Below are 20288 nucleotides of genomic sequence, written 5' to 3'. Positions count from 1 at the left end.
TTTTTTTTTTTTTTTTCATGAACTTCATATAAAACCTTGATTCTGTCTGTGTTCATGGGAATCTCCTTTCCCCAAATTTCTCTGCTCATGGTTTCTACCCAGCATTTCAGCCCAAACATTTCCTTCCCAAAGTCACTGCCTTTCTTGTAGCTGTAGGTAGTAACTCTTGGTGATATCTTCTCTCAGCTTATCTGTTCTGGCTGCTGATTCTCTGCAGATGGCCAGATAAGGATCCAAAAAGAAAAGCTGGGATTCTCTCCTGAAGCTATACAAGCTTTCCCTGCACTATACAGTTTTACAGCCATAACTACACCAGGGAATGTGTTACAGTTACACTCCATTAAACCAACTGGAATATTCTTGGGATTTCCTTCTCTTCCTTCCTGCTCCCCCTCCACTCACAGTTTTATTTTGCTCACTACTGTTGAACAAGGTCCTATTTCAAAGCAAAATAATACTGAGATATGTAGCAATTTGAATTTCTGGAGTAATAAGGGCTTCAATTTTACTTTTTCTCCAGTTTGTAGGAAGCAGCTCTGAAATCAGCGTGAAAGGTATGAAAAACTTCAACAGGAAAGACAAGTGCCAAAAATATAGGGGAAAAACACCAGGGAAAACCTCACAGCCTTTCCTGTCAGGGATCAAGTAGGCAGCAAGGATGTTGTCTTTCAGTTCATAATGAACAAAAGCTTTTGAAGGCTACTAATGTGCATGAGACTATGGGAGGTGCCATCTTAGCACAGGATGAAAGAGGAAAGTCTGTGTCAGCAAAATTCCCCAAAGGAAAGGCAATAAGAACTGTGTAGCAACCCATTTACAAGCTGGATAATTGTATTTCATGTTTGCCTGCATTTATCTCTGCATCCTTCTTTCCCAAGGATTTCTGCAGTACTCCCACTTCCTATTTATGAGCTGCAACTGCTCCACAAGAGATGTAGCTGCACAACAGAGATAGGGAAACAAACTCTCTGAGGATGATATTTGACTAGCTTTCAATAACTGCTTTTATTTTAGCACCTTGGCTCCAGCTCTGTTCTGAGATGGGCTGTGTCACTTTGCATTTGTTGTGTGCCTCTGGTGAGCATTGCTACATAGCAAGGATAAAATATCAGCAATTAAAAAAAAACCATTCCAAACTTTACATCCCTTTCACTTCAGATGCAAACAATGCTATCTGCTAGATACCCACCCATTTGGATGAGATCAGCACCAGGCTGAAGAGCAACTGTTGAAGCTGGATCCAAGGAAGTCTGATGTAATGGCAGATTGGGTTAATCAGAGGGAAGAATGTGGAATTTCTCTAGCTTTCTCTCAGAACATCTTTCCAGTGCTTCCAGTGCTCTTTAAGAGATGCAGGGCACAGATATTCCCTGGCACTTCTTATGCTTGTGACTGTCCAACTGTGAAATGGAGAAATTGCACCATCCCCTAACAAGGACCATTGCCCCATTCTCTTCAAAAGCTTCTCAAGGTCAAATTCAGTCTCACTCATCGACTTTGTGGTGAAAAAAATTAGCCTTTTAGAAAAGCTCTGGTAACTCCATAGCATTCCTGGAATGTCTTTATATTCATGCACAGAACCACACTCACCTCATTTGCCTTCATTTGTGCCTCACTGTGCTGGTGGGGGCACGGTGGCACCTGAGAGATTGAGATGAGGGGACAGACCTGCCAGTGGGGGGAGGCTGTGACACAAATGTTCCCCCAGGTGCCAGCACAGGGCAGAGGTAGGGTGAGGCCAAGGTGACAGAGGGGAGAGTGGGAATCAGGGCCAGCCCAGGTGAGGGTCTTGCTCAAAGTGTCAGACTCACCAGGTCCACATGGAAACATGCAACTTTACCTTATGCTCAGTGAGAGAGCTCTGAAATTCTCTCCCTTGCTTTCTCCCAGCACCTTCAGCAGGTATTTTCAGGCTGTCTTTCCCATTTCACACGCTCTCTCCTCATTGCCAAGTATCTTCAATCCCCAACTCACATGGATGAATGCTGCAGTCAGCACCTGCTGCTGTGCAAAACTTGACAGATCCATGGAGTGATCCACACTGGCACTTGTTGAGCTAAAAAGCATCCCAGGAGAGGGGATGTGTGCACAGGACTCTGAGCACATCATTTCCACCTTTCACACAAGTGATCCCCCTTGGGCTTCATATTTTCAAAGATCTTAATTAGAGGTCTTCCTTTGATCTTTCTGGGCACTTTAAATGACCCAGGAGGAACTGCTGGGATGCTGAATTTACTTTAGTCCCTGAAACCTCATGAATAAATTCAGCAAGGAATGTTTTTTGACAATTCAGTTATCTGATAGCCTTGATTAAACCTTTTTGGAATGACTGGAGGCTCTGAATGTTATTTATTCAAATTGGAGCAGAGAAACAGTCACTCATGCATAGAAATCCTCAGTGACTCATGGAATGACGTGCTTCCTTATGCACAGCAATCCTCAGTCAGTCACACAGTGACACACTCCTGCCTAGATGTGCTTGGTAACATGCACAGTGACAGCCTGGCCCAGAGCACTGATTTTAGAAATCCTCACAGGCTCCCACAAGAGCCTCCTCTCCCTCGAAGCTGAAAACAAAACTCTCCAGTGATTCCAGCCCATGGTGTCAAAAAAGGCTCATCCACCTTCTCCTCTGAGCTGAGCCTTTTCTCACCACTGAGGCATTTCCCTGGTGAGGGTCCCCCTAAGGTCACTAATGCACTTATGAAAGGAAATCTCATTTTCACTACCTCCACATTTTAATATCTGAACGGCAAAGAGCTGCTGTTCTGCATTTTGGGCTTTATTTTGTTTGGCTTTATATGGAAATTTTACATTAAACAAACATTACATGACAGTAAAGGGGATGAGATGGCTCAGGGGATCAGTAATGGGCTGTGAAGCCTTTCCTTTCTAGGCCAGTGCTCCAGCTCATTCTAGGCTGTCTTAGCTGGATTTAACATAAGAAAACAGTGAGCTTGTTTAAAAGGTCTGAGCTCTCAGAAACGAATTAGATTTAAAATTAACTGATCAGTGACAAAAATACCACTATGCAAATAAACTCCACCAAGCAGCCACTTGCAAAAAACAAATGCAAGAAACATTTTACTTCAGCTGGGTAATGATACAAATTAAAATTCTCTGGAAATGCAACTGGCTTCCAAGGGCATCCCATCCATCTCCCAGCCCAAATCTGTCATACAACTAGCTTTTGAAGGATGCCTGGAAGGTCTTCAAGCCCAGAGTGGGTCAGACCAAGAGAAGCAGGCAGTGACCAAAAGTCATTCCTTTCTAACTTCACTCATCATCATGCAAATTGCAAATTCATAGCCTCAAGGCCCTTGGAGACAAATGTTTAACTTCGTATGAAATAAATAGCCCTGTCCTAGCTGCAGATGGCAACAGTCTGCCCAGAGACACTACACTAACAAGACACACAATAAAACAAACAAACAACTCCTCAAACACCTTGATACTTCCAGCGACCTGTCAGACACACACTCAGTGCAGAGACTGCAGAACTCTGTCTTGCCAAAAAGAGATACAACCTAGTAAAAATGAGCAAAGAAACCAGCTCACAGCCCAGAATGCTGTTTTCAGAAACTGCTTGCTTTTCTCTTGTCTTTAGGTACAACAGCGTTGCAGTTTTTACTAGTGTTTTAAATAATATGCAAATACAATTAAATGATTTGAGAAAACCCTTCAATTCTCCCTCACAGTCCATCAAAAAGGCTTTTGCTCAGCTTTTTAACAGCACTATGCTTCAAACACTTACTATAAAAACAGAAATGTATTTCACCAGTGGATAAGCTCTAGTTTAGAGTAGGACTACAGATTCATTACTCCACAATAAATATAAATAAGGAGTTTGGTGAAAATGGTGAACACATGACTATTTATAGTGATATTTCAATAAGTCTAAATGTACAGGTACTTGAGAAGCAATAGAACTGTTATTACAACTTTGCACTATAAATGAAATCTAATAAAACACAAATGAGAATGAATAGAAACTATTTTCAGAATATCAACTAACAGTAGTGGAACATAAACAAACGGGTTTTCTAAATCAATCAGAATACTGAGGACCGATATCCATGCCTAGAAATGGTTCCAAGTGCCATTTTTCATAGTGCCATAAGCATCTCAATTGCCTGCATTCAAACATCTTATTTATAGTACAGGTATTACATCACCTACTCTGTGAGATTCAATATATGATGAATTGCTGTAGGATGCTATGCTACACTGGGTCCAATTCTGTTCTTTATCCACAGTGCTTTTCAGAAACACAGTGAGGGCAAAGAAGAGGGGAGTTTGTCAATTTTGTGAAAGATTATAAGAGAGCTCCTTACAATGTCAGGGAAGTGAGGACTTGATGCAAAGATTCTCTTTCTCCCTGAATCAACAGCTAAGCCACCCATATTGTATGCCATAAAACAAATGATCTGTCCTTCAGCTTTCATTAGCTGAATAAATTCAGTATTTAATTCAGCCAGTGCTCAGTGCCACTGATATTAATGTCATCTAAATGGAGCTGTAATTAGACAGGAAAACCATTCAGTTCATATTTGCATAAGATTTCTACAAACGAATTCTACTGAACAAGGAAAAAGCCATAATTAAAAGGAGAAAAATTGCTATCTAGATAAGAAGTGACACCAAAGAGGAACATGTCACACAGCTCGATAACAGAAGAAAAACATGGAACAGCTGAAATGTTGAATTTGTTAGAACAGATATTCCAGAAAAATATGGCAAACAAATATTCCACCTCATCTAGGACACAGTCCAACTGCCTTTGAAATCAGTAGGATCCTCTTGCTCAGGATCTTTGCAGGCAAGGTTGTTAATCCTGGGAAAAGGGTGTCCAGAGCAGTTGTGCAATCCCTATCCATGGCAACATTTAAGATTCAGCTAGGCAAGGCCTTGACCAGCCTTATTTGATGTACAACTTTCATCAGGGGACTTGGATAGGTGAGCTCTACAGGTCCTCTGCTATCTAACTCGTTGTGTCATTTTAATAATACCCATTCTAAATACAACAGAGTTTCTTGACTCAGTGCTTGAGGCTCCAGCACAGATTTTCCACTTTTAACCACTCTCACTTCAAAGAATTACTCTCTGTATATCAGCTGTAATTCCTCTTGCTGCAGCTTGTGACTGCTGATTGTCATGTTGTCACTGGGTACCCTTTTGGCCTCCTCCTATGGGACTGGCTTCTCAGTTTCCTGATCACCTTGGCAGTCTCCTGATCAGCTGTGTGAATTACTCTCATATCCTGTGACCAATTAAAACATTCACATTTTTCATTCTCCTCTGCTACATCCACCTGACAAGCCTCCAGCACTGAGAGAGAAATTCTTGTCATCAGTCATCCTCTGTCTGACCTTGATTTTTTTTTCTTTTTACCTTTTTCAGTTCTGTCACACAGGTGCTGCCATTTATCAGGCATCTCCCTCCTCTTCTTCACAAACAAAGCCTCCCAGTGTCACCTATGCAGCAAATATATCACCATGTGCCAGCCTTTTGATGGGATCAGAGGGAAGAGAAACAAGGTAATTTATGATATTGCAATCTCATCATGGAAAAGCAATACTAATAACTTGCCACCAGACAACAAGCTCTTTCTCCATAGCAAAAAATTATAGCTTTCCCCTTACGTTACAAAATGAGTAACTATCCTCTCACCTCAACAATCTTAATTATTATATGTAATTAACATATGATGGCACATTAATTGTGCACATAAATCCCAGTATTAGCTTTATGGCATATCTTTCATCTTAAAAAAACAAAATAAAAAAAGCCTAGGTAAGATACCATGATAAAAATGCTGTTCAGTATTTTGCTGAAGTCATGGAAGAAATGTGAAAAAATGCAACTTGAGTATCACAGGAAAGATTAATAGATTTTAATAAAGAAGTTGACAACTGAGTGAGCTCCCTGAATCAAGACTCTAATCACTTAACAGCAAATTTTCTCCTTTTGTTTTATCTCTTATCTTCTTGTCCCTCTTGATACATTCTACAAACATTGACCAGACAAAATAACCATCTAGAAATTTCTTGGGGAATGACTTTCCAGGGCTAAGATAATGACTGCAAGCATCAGGTATAATAGCAGGGGGAATAGAAAACACATACACAAGAAATCTTTACAGCATCTAATTCTAGGATGCTTATTTTAAAATATTATATTTGAACATGCCAATTTTCAGTAGACGTCAGTAAAGATTTTTGCCTCGAGTTATTTTCTTTGTTTCCCATTTCTTTATGTAGTTAAATCAGCAAGTATAAATGTCTTCAGAAAAAAAATATCTTACATCAAACAAATATTGACATGACTTTTAAGGTCAGTTGCTGCAAGGCCAGGATTTAAAAACAAATTAAATTTGATGTATGCCATTTCAAAGGTCATTTAGAAAGGTATATGCTGCACCTATTTTACAATGCAATCCCCAGGGAGGCAAACATATTGAATGCTGCAAGGAGACATTGCAATAATGAAGATAATTATGGTAATAGGCAGGTAGTAATAGAGGTTTAATTAGATCAGAACAAGCATATTATTTAGAGAAAAAGAAATTTCAGTTCAATTAAAAGTAAACTACAACAACTCAGGACAGTATTTATTTCAAGTTGAGAGATATTGTGCTTTATCTTTAAAAGGACTGAGATATCACAGCAAAAGGCAGTAAAAATATTTCATTGTCATCCAGCATAGCCCAGTGTCACTGCATTTGAAGGTCTTATCTGCCCCAGAATATTGCCATTTTGATAGAGGCTGTGCACACACCTAGTTTCCTGATTTTCTTTTCTGATTCTGCACTTTCCAGTAGTAGAAGTGGGAAGGCATGGGTCCTTTATTATTACATGAGTAAGGAATAAATACATGCCCATTCCTGAAACGTGCTGTCACAGCAAAGGAAGGTTTTTTATGGGATGAGCAGAGGAAGAAGTGAGCAGAACAGCTCTGAAGATGGTCAGTGTCCATGTGAGCTGGTACACAGTGCTGCAAGGGCAATACTCAGCTTTTGCTCTTCCCTCAGACAACTGTTCACAACATTCTTTTGCTGAATTATTCCCATTTGAAATGTGAATTTACTGCCTTCAAAATCTGCATCTGACCAGCAGCCAGTATGTAACCCAGAGTGCCACCTTGACCAGTGATTCTGAAAGGTGATCAAGAAAGAGAGCAAGGTGGAAAGATATTGCTCAAAATGTCATGGCTCTGTATCCCAGACATCCACTTATTTTTGAGAGATTCTGATTCATTAGTGTGCTCTGTCCCTTTGTATAGGTAAAACTGACTTTATGAGATGCATGATGGCACGGCAGGGTGGAACAGAAGAGAAAACCAGTGCATGCTGCTGCAGGGTGACACCTTTGGTGTGGGAAGAACAACAGCTCTGCTGTCATTGTACCATTTAGCTTACAGAAGTGACTTTCACTTTTCTCTCTAGTGTTCTCTGCAGCTTAGAGCAAAGACAGTCACCAATACATGTGCTGTCTTCAAAGCTCTTGACTAGACAAACACTTTTTTTAGGCAGTGCAGGGTGGCCCTCACCTGTTATCTCAGCCAGCCAGACAGCAGGCATGAAGCAAAGACATGACAGTTCTGATCCTGTAAGGTAATATGGAATGATAACCCTTCAGAGACACTCTCACTGTCCTTCCACTGCTTCTCTCACAGAGGGAACTCAAAACACCTCGGAAAATGAGGCTGGCTCTCGTTACTTTCTGCATTTTCTTTGAAACAAATCTGCAACAACCCCCCAGAGACTAGTCCAGCACTGCTAATGGAAATTCTGTAAGCTCTAAATTGGCTGCTCTCATCTCATTTTTAAATCTTTTTAACTACCTTGTGTTACAGCCCTAGGCCACTCCATTGGTTCTGAAAATAAGACGTTTTACTGTTTCACTGTTCGTGAGTGAAGTGACAAACTCCTGCCATCTAGAGGGTGGTTTCTGGAATATACTTGAGGCAGATACTATTTCACAGGGTAAAATAAAACTAAGATAAAAATCTCAGCGTCTACATATCTCCTTAGTTTTTCTAGACTTCTTCTTTTCCATTCATGAATTTATGTAAAAATGCCCAGTGACATCTGTGAGTGTATATCCTTTCTTCAACAGCTCTATTCACTCACGAGAGCAGATTAGCTGACTAGGATAATGATTACAAAATAGATTAAAACTTTCTGTTTGTATTTTTTTTTTCCAATGCTGTAACATTTATCCTCATTGTGCTCTTGCCTAAAACAGAATACAATGGCCACAAGCAGAGTACAGCAATATTGGTGATTAATTCATTAAAAAAATCGAGACTTACACCAAAACGCCTCTAACATCTCAGAAAATATGGCATTTTCTACTTAGGGTTTTAGTTAAACAGCATGTGGCTATGGCTACTGACAATAATTAAAAATTACTTCTGCATACACTTTCTCAGGAAGGAGAAGGGTCCATTTTAGTGATCACATTTCAGTGACGATGTTTTTTGTTGCTGCTTTCTGTGCATCCCCTGACCTGCTGCGAATATCAAACCTTGAAGGAAAAGCGTGACAAGCAAGCACAAAAGTTAGGAACGTCACAAAAGTTAGGAGTGTCTTCCTGGAAAGGCGACGATGGCCCATGAAAACTTGCATATCTCATAAAGTGAAAATCACATTCCATAAGCAGCAGCCAACTTTCAGGAATAATGACATGACCAATGTGAAGCGACACAACCAACCTCGCTGGAGTGAATCGATGATCAAAGCACACAAAGATGTTACTGGTGTAATGGAATATGGAATATATACTGGAATATGTATCAAACCCTTTCTAGGAGAAAGGCCGCGAGCGCGACCCACGCACTCATCTTCCATTAATTATCTACACAATACACCTAATGATTCGCATGGAGGGTTTTCTAGGCAGAATCCATGCGCGACTTGCATAACCTCAGACGAGACAGAGCTGTGTGCAGGGCTTTTTAATGCACAAGTTACGTTGTATCCGTACTGTTTAGATTAATTAACACCTCATTTTAAAAATCGCTCCCGAGGCGCGCCCCGCGTTCCGTGAGGGGAAGGGGGAACAAGAATTGCCCGGAACGTTCCGGCCGGGCGGCGCGGGCCGGGCGGGCAGCGCACCGCGCGCACCGGCACTTCCGGCTTCCGCGCGGCCAGAGCCAGGTGCGAGCGGGAACGGGAGCGGGGGAGCGGGAATGGGAATGGGGGAGCGGGAATGGGAATGGGAGAGCGGGAATGGGAATGGGGGAGCGGGAATGGGCGGCGGGGCCTCGAAGGGCCGGGCTGGAGGCGCTGAAGTCTCGGTTTCCGGCCCTTGCGGTTTCCGTGGCCGAGCAAGCGGAGCGCTGTCCGGCTCCGCCGTGGCCAAGTGCCGGGCAGCGGGAGGCCTTTTCAGCCGCCTTGCTTCCAAAGGATGGAGCAAGTCGTGGGCATCACAGTGCCTGGAAAATGATTTTTGCGTTATTAGGGCTTTCAGTTCATTATCCTGTTAAGTATGAACTGCTGTTAACACAGTCGTTTTTACCTGGGATTTTGTGCGGGTGGTGACGCAGACTTTGGATACACAAAGCATACAGTGGAAGCTGTGTGATGGGCAAGCACAAGACACCCTGAAACACCCTGAATTCAAGTAGGAAACTTGAAATGCAGAAACAGCCCTTGTGCAGAAAGCTCCCCGTGCAGGAGCTCCAGTCTCTGTAGGGCAGCACATTGTACCCTGTGAGGCTGAGGGGGGAGCCAGCTCTTATTTCAGGTCCTCCAGATGCACTTTCCTCTCCCACACACCCCCCAGGGCTGTGAGCTGCTGACAGAATCCACTGGATCTTTCCTGCCTGAGCATTTGGCAACAGTGTGCCAAAAGTGGAGGCAGAACACTCTGCAGATGCATTTGAATATTAATTGGTGGTTTCAAAAGAGGTGATAATCTGATTGGAAAGGAATTGAAGGTAGACAGGGTTATGCTGTCACAATTTCTGGAATCATAACATTGTTAATTTCTAGTCCAAAACTTATAAAGACAGTAGATTTCTACAAAAATTTGAGCCCAGGATGAAGACAGCAAATAACTTAAATGAAAGCTCAGAGGGAAAGAGTGATAAGAATTTTGATCTATAGGATGTTGTTTGAAAGCATGGATTCACTCAACAGCTTTGCTAAGGGGACCTGACATTGCAATTCTGTTGTTACTTAGTTCAGTGCAGCTTTCTGAAAACTGCCATCTAACATTTCTCATAATCTGTGTCCTCAGGAGACGCTGAGGCAGTGCTTTTCATGAAAATAGTTTGTCATTTTGGTGCTTTCCATTATGAGGGCATGTGAAGATGTCAGGGTATAAATACTAGCCATTCGATTCTGTTGTTAAATCAGCATTTGGGTGGTTGGAAAATTAATGTAGAGAAAATTAATGTAGATACTCCCAGTGTCAGAAATGCCACACTCTAGAATAATGACAGTTGCCAGCAGGCAGCACAGCAATATAATTTTGACTACAAAATATGACACTAACACGATTTAAACACAGTGCTGAATTTTACAGAGCAAGAAAACTGATTTATGTGTGCTATCAAAAGCAAATTTTAGTATCTGGTCAGGACAATATATTTCTGTGTTCAGAAAAGTTAGGATTGTTTGGTTTATAAGACCTTTTGAATGAAGATACTGATTTTCCTTCCAAATTGAAGCTGCTAGAATTGACTGCCTGTTGATGTCCTTACAGATGCTTATTAAACAGGCAAGGCAAACCAAGAGATCTATCACAAATAAACCTACAGATAGTAATGGCTTCATTTTTTTTAAAGCAAAAGACTTCAAAGATAGTTAAACAGGAGTTCAGGATGTCAAACTTTTCCAGATCACAAGATTCTTTATGGTTCATCACGTGGCACTTCCTCGTGGATTGTCCCCTTATTCTACATTTCAAAAGAATCTTTCAGACAAGAAACTGAACGGAGATGAAGCACAGTCAGTGCAGGAACTGTAAGGCCCAGCTTTGGTGCTGGATGTGTCATGTTTGTGTGCACCCATTCCATAGCTGTTTTCCCCACAGGGAGTGCACCATGCCTAAAAAGAAGACTGGAGCTCGTAAGAAAGCCGAGAACCGTCGGGAGCGCGAGAAGCAGATCAGAGCTTCCCGAGCCAACATAGACTTGGCCAAACATCCTTGTAATGCTTCTATGGTAAATTAGCCTAAAGTGCTTTCTATGAAAATAACTGATTTTCAGTTATGTAAACCCAGTGATTGTGGCATTTAATGCTACTAGAATGTCATTCTTCCTACTCTCCTTCCTGTATATTTAAGGTTATGTTTGCACCAGACAGAATATTGATTAAAATGTTTGGATCCTAATTGTAACTCCCTGTGGAGGTCTGTAAATTTGATATATTTTACCTAGAATGAAAATAATTACCAGTGTTTTGTTTCTTCCCTTTAGGAATGTGATAAGTGCCAAAGGTAAGACATTTTACCCTTCTAAAACCAGTAGTTTAATATTTGTTTCAGACGTTTTACAGGTGTTTTTTAATGCTTTCATTTAAAGTTTAATACTTTCTTTTTGTTTTTTTCCCTCCTTGTGCCTAGACGACAGAAGAATAGAGCTTTTTGCTACTTCTGTAATTCAGTTCAGAAATTGCCCATTTGTGCACAATGTGGTGAGTAGAAATAGTGAATGAAAACAAGCTGTCCTCAGTCCTAATTGTGGTGTTAAATTCTCAGTACCTGTGTTAGAGTAGGTTTATCTTAAAGTACCTCTGTAATGTAGAGCAGGTTCTGTTGAATCTGCTGTGAATATCCTCCTTGAGAAGTGATCTTTGTTCAGTGTATATGCTTGTAAACCCCAAAGGTTTGAAAGCCTAGATCATGGCTCATCTTCTTTGGAAAACATTGTGTTACTTCCTTTTAGGTTTGAGAAATCTGACTGTTTCCATAGATTGACCATGTGGAGCATTGTTTCATAACAGCAGCAAAACTAAAAATGCTCTGACTGCTAGCAAGGCACCAATAAATAGTACTTTTTTAGAGATTACATAATTTCTGATCAATTCAATATCAATTAAAGCAACAATATATCATTCACCTTGCATGGGGTTGTAATGTAATATGCAACTCTTGTTATTTATGTGGGCTTGAGGGCTGATGCTTTGAAATTAGAAGAGAAGGGCTCCTAGTGACAGAACTGCTCTGAACCAGGCTAAAATGCCCTTTGTTTTTAAAGAGCTGCTTGCTTGAAGGAGATGTTGATACTCATTTCATACTGAGGTGAATTTTGTTTTTCCACTGTTTCAACACATCACTGCAGATTTTCAGTTTGTCATTAAGTAGTTTGGCTGTGTAGGAGTTTGACTCTCAGAGCTGCTGACATGCAGCTTTCAGTGCCTTTGTTGTGACCTGCAGATACTGAGCATTTCTGGAAGCCAGGCTGTTAGTGTGCAGTGGCAGTGTGTCACCCTCATAAGTCTCCTTTCTGTCACCATGCAGTGAAGCACTAAAACCATGCTCTCTGTCTTATGGCTCACATCTGTGTGTTTCATTTATCTTCATCTGGAGTATGTTTCTAGAGGAAAAGCATTCCTATCAACAACCATACTGTATTGAGACCCAGGGCTTTCCAAACACAGACTATTAGAGCTGTTTGATGCTTAATCAAGCATTGGGGACTATAAACCAACAGCATCTTTCTTAGAGGAGTCTGAGGGATGGGAGCAAGGTAGCTCTCTCTGTTCCAGTGCCCCACACCCAGTAATGCCCCCACCACCTCTCACTGCCTTGATACATTACTCATCTTTACTGACATATTTGTTTGCATTATTGTAACCTAGATTTATGGTTTAACACAGGCATTTAGTTGAAGTGCTGTTCTTGTACAAACATGCATTCTACTTTTTAAAAAAAATATTTTTTACATAGCTTTCTTATGGTTGCTTGCCTTTTTATTTTAAACAGGAAAGACCAAATGCATGATGAAGTCTTCAGACTGTGTTATAAAACATGCTGGTGTGTACAGTACTGGACTAGCTATGGTGGTATGTATACAAAAGTACAGCCTTTTTTGCACTATGAAGATATTCTATGCAAGTCTTCCTGGAAAAATGATTAAACAGGTTTATGGAATGATAGCATGTACCATGCCAAGATGGTCTTTTTCCCTGGTTTTATGTTACAAACTGATTTTTCCCTTATACTGAAGCCCCCAAATTTTTCATTTTTAGATTCAGCTCCTGCAAACTCCAGCACATGTCCTGGATGCTAATTGAGCTGTGTTGGTGGCAGGCCCTAAGCACATGCATGAAGAGCACTGGACTCTTACATGCTCTATAGACAATTCTCAGCCTTCATTAAAATGTAGGATTATTCTGTAGAAACCTGCAGACTTTTGTCACAGAGATCATCAGTATGAGAGAGTAATCTGTTCCATCAGAGGAGAATTTTAATGAACTAAACCCCTCTTTTGGGCTCTTAATTAGAGATAATCATAGCTTCAGGCCTTTGAAGTTTTGTTCTTAGAAGGACAAGTTAGAAGCAAGATGTGACCTGTCACAGCCCCTGGATTAAATGTCCTGTTGCTGCCTGCAGCTGGTTGTCAGCTGTTCTCAGTAACACAGCCAGCCTTCACATGCTGGCATTCCTGAACTCATCCCATGCATTCACTGACAGTTACATTTGGATTAATCATTGTTTTCTTAGCTTTGTGTGCATATAGTGCACATAGTAATTAGTTACCTGTGGGCTGAGATGGCTTCTTAGCTGAAGTGGAGATCTTAAAATTAATCAAAATGAAAGTTAAAGACTCTAACTTTTACTTCTAATGAGTTACTTGATCTTTGCTCTCTGCAGAGCTTGTGCTCTAATATAGCAGAGTTAAAAATCCAAATGAGTGATTTCAGCTATGAGAGTCTTGAGGCATTTTGCAGGTCTTTGAAATTTCATTTTTGTCAGAACATCATTACTGTGTATGGATCCCAGGTTTCAATTGGAGGACACAATTTTCCATGTGCAAAATTCATAGTAAGAAATGTAAAAACAGAAGTGAGATAACCAAATTATTTTGCATCATACTAAATCCTGCAGAAACAAATAACACACAAATATGAACTGTGGAGCAGCTTGGTCAGAACACAGGTTTGGTTCAATACTCTCACTCAACCAAAGGGAGCCCATTGAGAGAATGGATACTAGGATACATTGGGGATTTTGGGATAATCTCTGTTGGTACTGCAGAAGCCCTGAGCTGATATCTTGCTGTGATTGCAGGGTGCAATCTGTGATTTCTGTGAAGCCTGGGTGTGTCACGGGAGGAAGTGTCTCAGCACCCACGCCTGCATGTGCCCTCTGGCAGATGCAGAATGCATTGAGTGTGAAAGAAGTGTCTGGGACCATGGTAGGTTGCTCACATTTAAAAATAAGAAAATATAAATTACACTTCTTTCCTTGCATTGTTTAAATTTGTGCACCTATTTTCTTAATGTAGCCTTTTTAGTCTTCACTGATTAGTCCTTGCAGTATGTTTGTTCAAAGCAAAGATTCCCCCCATTTTAAAAACAGTCATTATACAGTAGGGAAAGTAAATGACCTGCTCAAGAACATACAGTGCTCAGTTCAGAGATTATTATGTAATCTAAATTATAATGCTTCTATCAGCTTAATTATTCACATAATTAAGCACTGCATCAAATTGCCAACACGTTTTTCTACCATTCTTACTCTATTCTTCTGTACTAGCACAGATATTTGGATTCCCAGTTGCTTAGGAATCCATACTGGTCTCCACTTATGGAATCCTTTAAAGTGTTTATTTCAAATGTGTCTCAGAGCTGTATGAAGCAGACTGGATGAGAGTGTGATCTGATTTAAGAAAAGTAGTTAATGCTACAGTCAAATTAAAATGAAGAAATGTTCTAGAAGTAATTCTTGCTTCATAGTTATGCTGTCTTATGTTGTATGATAGGAGGTATTTTTCAGTGTAAAAATTGATGGCAGTGTCTAATTTAGGACCTTGAAGCATTTGTGACAGAAGGGAGAACTAGTCTTCAGTCAGATCTACTGCCTAAATTGTTTGCAGAGCAGGACTTTATGCTTGTGCCTATTGTTGACTGTTTTGCCTTGATAAATCTTTCAGGAGGCAGAATATTTGCCTGCTCTTTTTGCCATGATTTCCTCTGTGAAGATGATCAGTTTGAACATCAAGCCAGCTGCCAAGTTTTGGAAGCAGAGACATTTAAATGTAAGTTAATGTAAGTTACTCATAGTCCCTTTCACCACAGCCAAGCAGCCTCTCTACTTGCTTCCTCTCTGCTCCAGAATCCTCTCCATCACCTTTTCCAAGGAGATTTTGCCACTGCTGGAGGGAAGGGCCTGTTTCCTATGTACTGACTTTTGCTATCCAGTTATCCAGACTAGAACTTGTTTCTCTTTCATGGACCTCCCTCCATGCCAGAGCATACATGGCACTTGCTTTCCTGCCAGGCTTTTACAGGCCTCCCATAGAAAGCTGCCCTTGCAGGAGCCAGCATTCTCCAAAGTTGGAATGTTGGCAGTGGCAGGACTGCAGCAAAACAACTGGAACTGCTGCTGCTGCTTTTTCACTCCACAAAGCTCTGCAGGCAGAAGGAAGGAGCTGTTTCCCACTCTTCTGACCAGTGATGAGCTAGTTTTAGATAACTGTTCCTCCTGGAAGACAGCTGCCCTAAGCCACCTGTCTTAGTCTGGCTGAATTTTCCTAGGTTGCTGTGGAAGGCCTGTGTGCTGGTGAAAGGTTTACAGCTGCTAAAGTCTGAGGAAGGCTGTGACTCAGCAGTCATCATCTGACTCAGTGAGACAGAGTGAGCACAAAGGAAAGTGCCAAAAATAGTCCCAGAGCATGATTTCAGTGTTCCTTTCCTCTCTGACCAGTGGACACATATGTACTCACATATATGAGTAATGTATGAAATGCTGATCTATGTTCACTCTTTGAGTAAAGCACAGGTAGCTGAACATTTTATGTCCTTTTGAACTTTGGTTAATTGTGTGGACAAAACTGAAACTAGTATTTGTAAGAAGATCTGATGGCCATGCCCAACTTTGCTCATTCATTACTCATCTCTGGCTGAAACTTGAAGGGAACTTAAAAAAATCCAGCAATAAAACAAAACAAGCCAATACTGTGCATATTCCAAATAACTAAATTTTTCTACCAGTATTTCTTTCCTACCCACCATTGCATACAGTTTGGTTTATCCCAAGATGAGTATTTGTTTGTCCTTCCCAAAACTTATATACATTTATTTTGACATTTACAACATTCTCAATTCTTATTGTAGAAATTCAAGGTGCTCTTTATCATAAGGCTGTTTTCCTTTGAACTGACTAATCTCTTGTCCTAATTGATTTCTCCTGGTCCAGAGTATTAGTGATTTCAGTGTTGTAATCAGTGTCTTTAGATATCTCTTATCTCCTTTTCATCTACCATACTTTTGTTCCTAGCCAGCTATTTTTTAAGCATTGCCTAGCTTCCCTTGATGTATTCTGCCAGAATTTCTTCCTGCATAGCAATATTGAAGCAGCAACAGCTGTTCCACAATAATGTTTTTTCAATGATTGTTGGAAGCTCCCAATTCACAGATGTGGTATCACACCCTGAATAGAGAAAGAGTTTTTTGAGGTTTTCACTGTGTTTGGTGTTTTGTGGCACAGAGCAGACTTGGTAGAGATTTTGTCTATCAGGCAGAGATTTTGTCAGTGATATAACAAGATTATAAAACCTGTAGTTTTACAGAATACATAATCTTCAAATATGGTCATGCAATTGTATAAATCCATTTTAACTGTGAAAAAGGTGCTGTTACTTTCTATCACTGAGAGAGGTTTTCTGCATACTCAAAAAATGAATCTATATGCATCAGCATTTCCAGTTCCATTTTTAAACACATGTCAGGGCTCTAAATCCCACGTCTGTCCTTCTCATGTGGAGAACTCATGATATTTGTTACTTCAGATTCAAAGACTGCTGTCACAGGGGTTAGACAAGGAGGAAAGGAATGAGTACTTGCACAGAAACTGGTAAAGTATGTGTTTCTGCTTCTCAAGGAGTAACTATTCACCAAACTTCGTGTTGCTGCCAATTCCTGAGTATTTGCCTTTACTGTACTCCCTCTAGTGGAATAGTAAAAACAATTTGAAGTTCAAGACAAGTTAAATTTTGGGAACTGATTCTGCTCTTGACAGCTTGTGTGCCAACTCCTGTTCTTTAACATAGATAGACTCTCTTATGAAGTTCTGTGCAGTCAAGTACATTTCCAGAGGATATGACAGAAAATACAGAGTGGAACAACTTGTCTAGGTTTGGAAGTTTGCAAGCTTAAAGTGTTCTTACATTTCTAGCACTCCTTTTGAATGTTGTGAGAAAAGGAAAATCATGATGAAACCTTAACACTAAATTGGTTCTGAAGCTTCAGGTTTTAAAAGTATGGAAGCTCAAAAAGTAGTTAAACACTTTTCTCCTCTTGAAATTTCTTTTTTCTTTTTTGTGTCAAAAATGAGGTTTAGAGTTTAAAAAATCTATTAAAATGGTACTGTGGGCTAAAGTGACTGATAGACATTGCCAGAGTGCAGCTGTGTCAGAGAATTAAAACTAAATGCCTCAATTTTGGCATTGCATACTTTTACAAGGTTTTAAAAACATGACAGGTCTGCAGTTTCCAAGTTCTGAATTTGTCATACTGCTTTTCTCCAACAGGTGTCTCCTGTAACAGGCTGGGGCAGCACTCCTGCCTGCGTTGTAAGGTAAAGAATAAAGACAGTTGTGAGGAGCTGATTTTAGGCTCCCTCTCCTTGGCCTCCAAGGCTGGTATCAGGCCTTGCCATGCCTTCCTCTCCATGATTAAAAGGAAATTCATACTTTTGTGTTAGTTTCTGTAGCCTGGGGTCAGATCTGTGGGGGACAAAATGCCTTTTATCTGTGCTTGCCTGTTAGCCACAAGACTGTGTGAGGTGATCTTTGCCCTGCCCTCTTAGCTGAAATTGGGCCTGCAACATGCTGGGGCTTTAAAAAAACCCAAGAGAATAAAATAAATCCTTGGTCATGAACAGAATCCAAGGCTCTGGAATATGCTTTGATCCAGTGTGGAACTAAAACAATTAGAAAAGTTGTTCTTTTAAACAGTGAACATCTGACCAGAAATTGTTCCATCCAAAGGAATAACCTCCACAGCTAATCCAGTTTTCCATGTGAACAGGCTGATTTGTTGACATTGGTTTTACACAATCATAAGTAATTCTGTATAAAAAGTTCCACCTGCTTCATCATCAGCATTGCCCAGATTTCTCCAGGTGCTGGTTCATTGCCTGCTCTTACTCTTCTTACCCTCCTTATGTTTTCCCTGCATTTTCCCATGGCATCAATGGCCTATTCCAAATAGTTCCTTTCTCCAGGTATTTTCACTGCACCCTGGTGCTCAGCATGTGAACTTCCCACCTCTAATTCATGCCTTCAGGCCCCTGCATAGTTTTGTTCTGGCATATATCTCTTATGTTTATTTAATCTTGTCAACACAAAGCCAGGTTTGCCAGGCTCCTTGTGGGCAGCACTGCAATCCAGCCCTGGAGTGAGTTGCTTTCTCTGCTTGTTCATTGGCATTTTTATCCAGCCTCTTCCCCAGAAACCCTGGAACCACACTGAACACAGAGTGCTTCCTCTGTGCACAGACCCTATCTATATCCACTGCAAGAGAGACCTCATTAAATTTTAATCCCAGCCAGAAAACCCTGCTGCTGCTAGACACATTTTTGCTTGCTGCTTGCTGAAGAATGTGCTGCTATGATTAAAACATTTGCCTTTGTATTGTCCCTTTGACACACAGGCTTGTTTTTGTGACGATCACGTGCGAAGTAAGGTTTTCAAGCAGGAAAAAGGGAAAAAGCCTCCTTGCCCTAAATGTGGCCATGAAACTCAGCAGACAAAGGATCTGAGCATGTCAAGTAAGCCAGTTTCTCTAGCTAACAAGCCATACAAGTGCCATTAGTGGCTAATTTCTGCCTAGGAGCACTGAGTAAAGTCAGGTTACTTTCAATTGTTCTGCACAGTTTTGCTTCATTTGTTTTGAGAAAAACTTTGGTGTTTCTGAGTTCTGGAACTAAGCAGTCTCATTCTTAACCATTAATTGATTGCAAGAAAGTGAAAGCTTTTTTTTTAGTTTGAGATTTTAGCTGGGAAAAAAATGAAAAATAATTGTCATTTAAACTAATCTTCAAGTAGTGGAAAAAAGAGATAGAAATGTTGGATTGGTGGGAAGATGATGATTTTCCTTTGCCTGCAGCCCGCTCTTTGAAGTTTGGCCGACAGACTGGAGGAGAAGATGCAGATGGAGCTTCTGGTTATGATGCCTACTGGAAAAACCTCTCCTCCAGCAAGGCTGGGGATGCAGGTGACCGTGAGGATGAATATGATGAGGATGAAGCAGAAGATGATGATGAAGATGACAATGAGGAGCGAGGGAAAGATTCAGATTCTGAGGCCATGGATGTATTCAGCAATTTGAATTTAGGAAGGACCTATGCTAGTGGGTATGCACATTATGAGGAATCAGAAGATTAAGTTTAGTATGCTGGCAAGCTAAAAACATTTGGAAGGAGCCAAGCAATGCTTCACTGAGTTGTGTACATGCCAGTAGGATAGCTCAATCAGGTACTTACATATCAGAGTTAGAGAGTAAAGAGTGTGGGACTTCTGCAGTAACTCCAAGGGACATTTTTCCTGTAGATGAACTGATGTTGAGTATGGGAATGGGGGAGAAAATTGGGATATTTTTATTCCCCTGAACAACAGAATGGTTTTGTCCTTGAGTTACTGAGTGTAATGGTTCAATGCCAGTTTCTCTTATCAACACAGGAAGGTGGGAAAGCTGTAGAACTTGCTTCCATTTGCCCATCAGAAATTAAGTTATTTTTTACAATAATTTTGTTAACTGATTTCATACATTAATGCAGTGGTGGGTTGGTGACTGCATTTTTTTTTTTTTTTGGTCTGCACAATAAAAGTCAACTGCATTCTCTAATGAACTGTCATAAATATTGATCTCCCTTGAATAGTAGGAAAGCAGATTGTATACAAAGTGTAAATTGACACTGAAATTACTTCCTTGTTTATGTCAGTATGGCGGATCAATGTAGTTCTCTGTGTAATTTGCACATCACTTTTTCAGTATTTTTATTATTAGATATTAATTGGTGGGCCTGTATATATTGTCACTGTAAGAGCACCCCAGATAATCAAAACTTTTATGGAAATAAAATGTTGGTACTCTCCCTGCTACAAAAATC

General features: G+C 40.5%; 1 protein-coding gene and 1 long non-coding RNA gene across 3 annotated transcripts; one reads left to right on the top strand and one right to left on the bottom strand.

The window, feature by feature from the left end:
- Positions 1–986: 986 nt before the first annotated feature.
- Positions 987–5506, bottom strand: LOC306802266. The gene is made up of 2 exons (XR_013774329.1): positions 5392–5506; positions 987–2056 (listed from the first exon to the last, which is right to left on the bottom strand). It is a non-coding gene; the product is annotated as an uncharacterized lncRNA (long non-coding RNA).
- Positions 5507–9081: 3575 nt separating this feature from the next.
- ZNF330 (zinc finger protein 330) lies at positions 9082–19645 on the top strand. Of its 2 annotated transcripts, none has more exons than XM_079306204.1 (10): positions 9082–9160; positions 11043–11172; positions 11428–11447; positions 11574–11644; positions 12936–13015; positions 14244–14370; positions 15109–15213; positions 17707–17753; positions 18830–18947; positions 19286–19645. In XM_079306204.1, exons 2-10 carry the CDS (start codon positions 11053–11055, stop codon positions 19561–19563), a joined length of 966 nt encoding a protein of 321 aa, XP_079162330.1. In that variant the 5' UTR covers positions 9082–9160; positions 11043–11052; the 3' UTR covers positions 19564–19645. The 2 variants fall into 2 exon arrangements, with proteins under 2 accessions (XP_079162330.1, XP_079162329.1); XM_079306203.1 differs by lacking the exon at positions 9082–9160 and adding an exon at positions 9396–9489.
- Positions 19646–20288: the final 643 nt, after the last annotated feature.

This window comes from Erithacus rubecula (assembly GCF_903797595.1).
Source record: "Erithacus rubecula genome assembly, chromosome: 5".
Classification (NCBI taxonomy): domain Eukaryota; kingdom Metazoa; phylum Chordata; class Aves; order Passeriformes; family Muscicapidae; genus Erithacus; species Erithacus rubecula.
This window is presented reverse-complemented; position numbering and strand designations above follow the sequence as displayed.

Excerpts from the sequence above, each read along its gene's own strand:
- ZNF330 (XM_079306203.1), top strand. The coding sequence starts at position 9,446 with ATGATTTTTGCGTTATTAGGGCTTTCAGTTCATTATCCTGTTAA. Across the intron at positions 13,016-14,243 it reads GTACTGGACTAGCTATGGTG|GGTGCAATCTGTGATTTCTG; the intron begins GTATGTATACAA and ends CTGTGATTGCAG. Across the intron at positions 14,371-15,108 it reads AAGAAGTGTCTGGGACCATG|GAGGCAGAATATTTGCCTGC; the intron begins GTAGGTTGCTCA and ends TAAATCTTTCAG.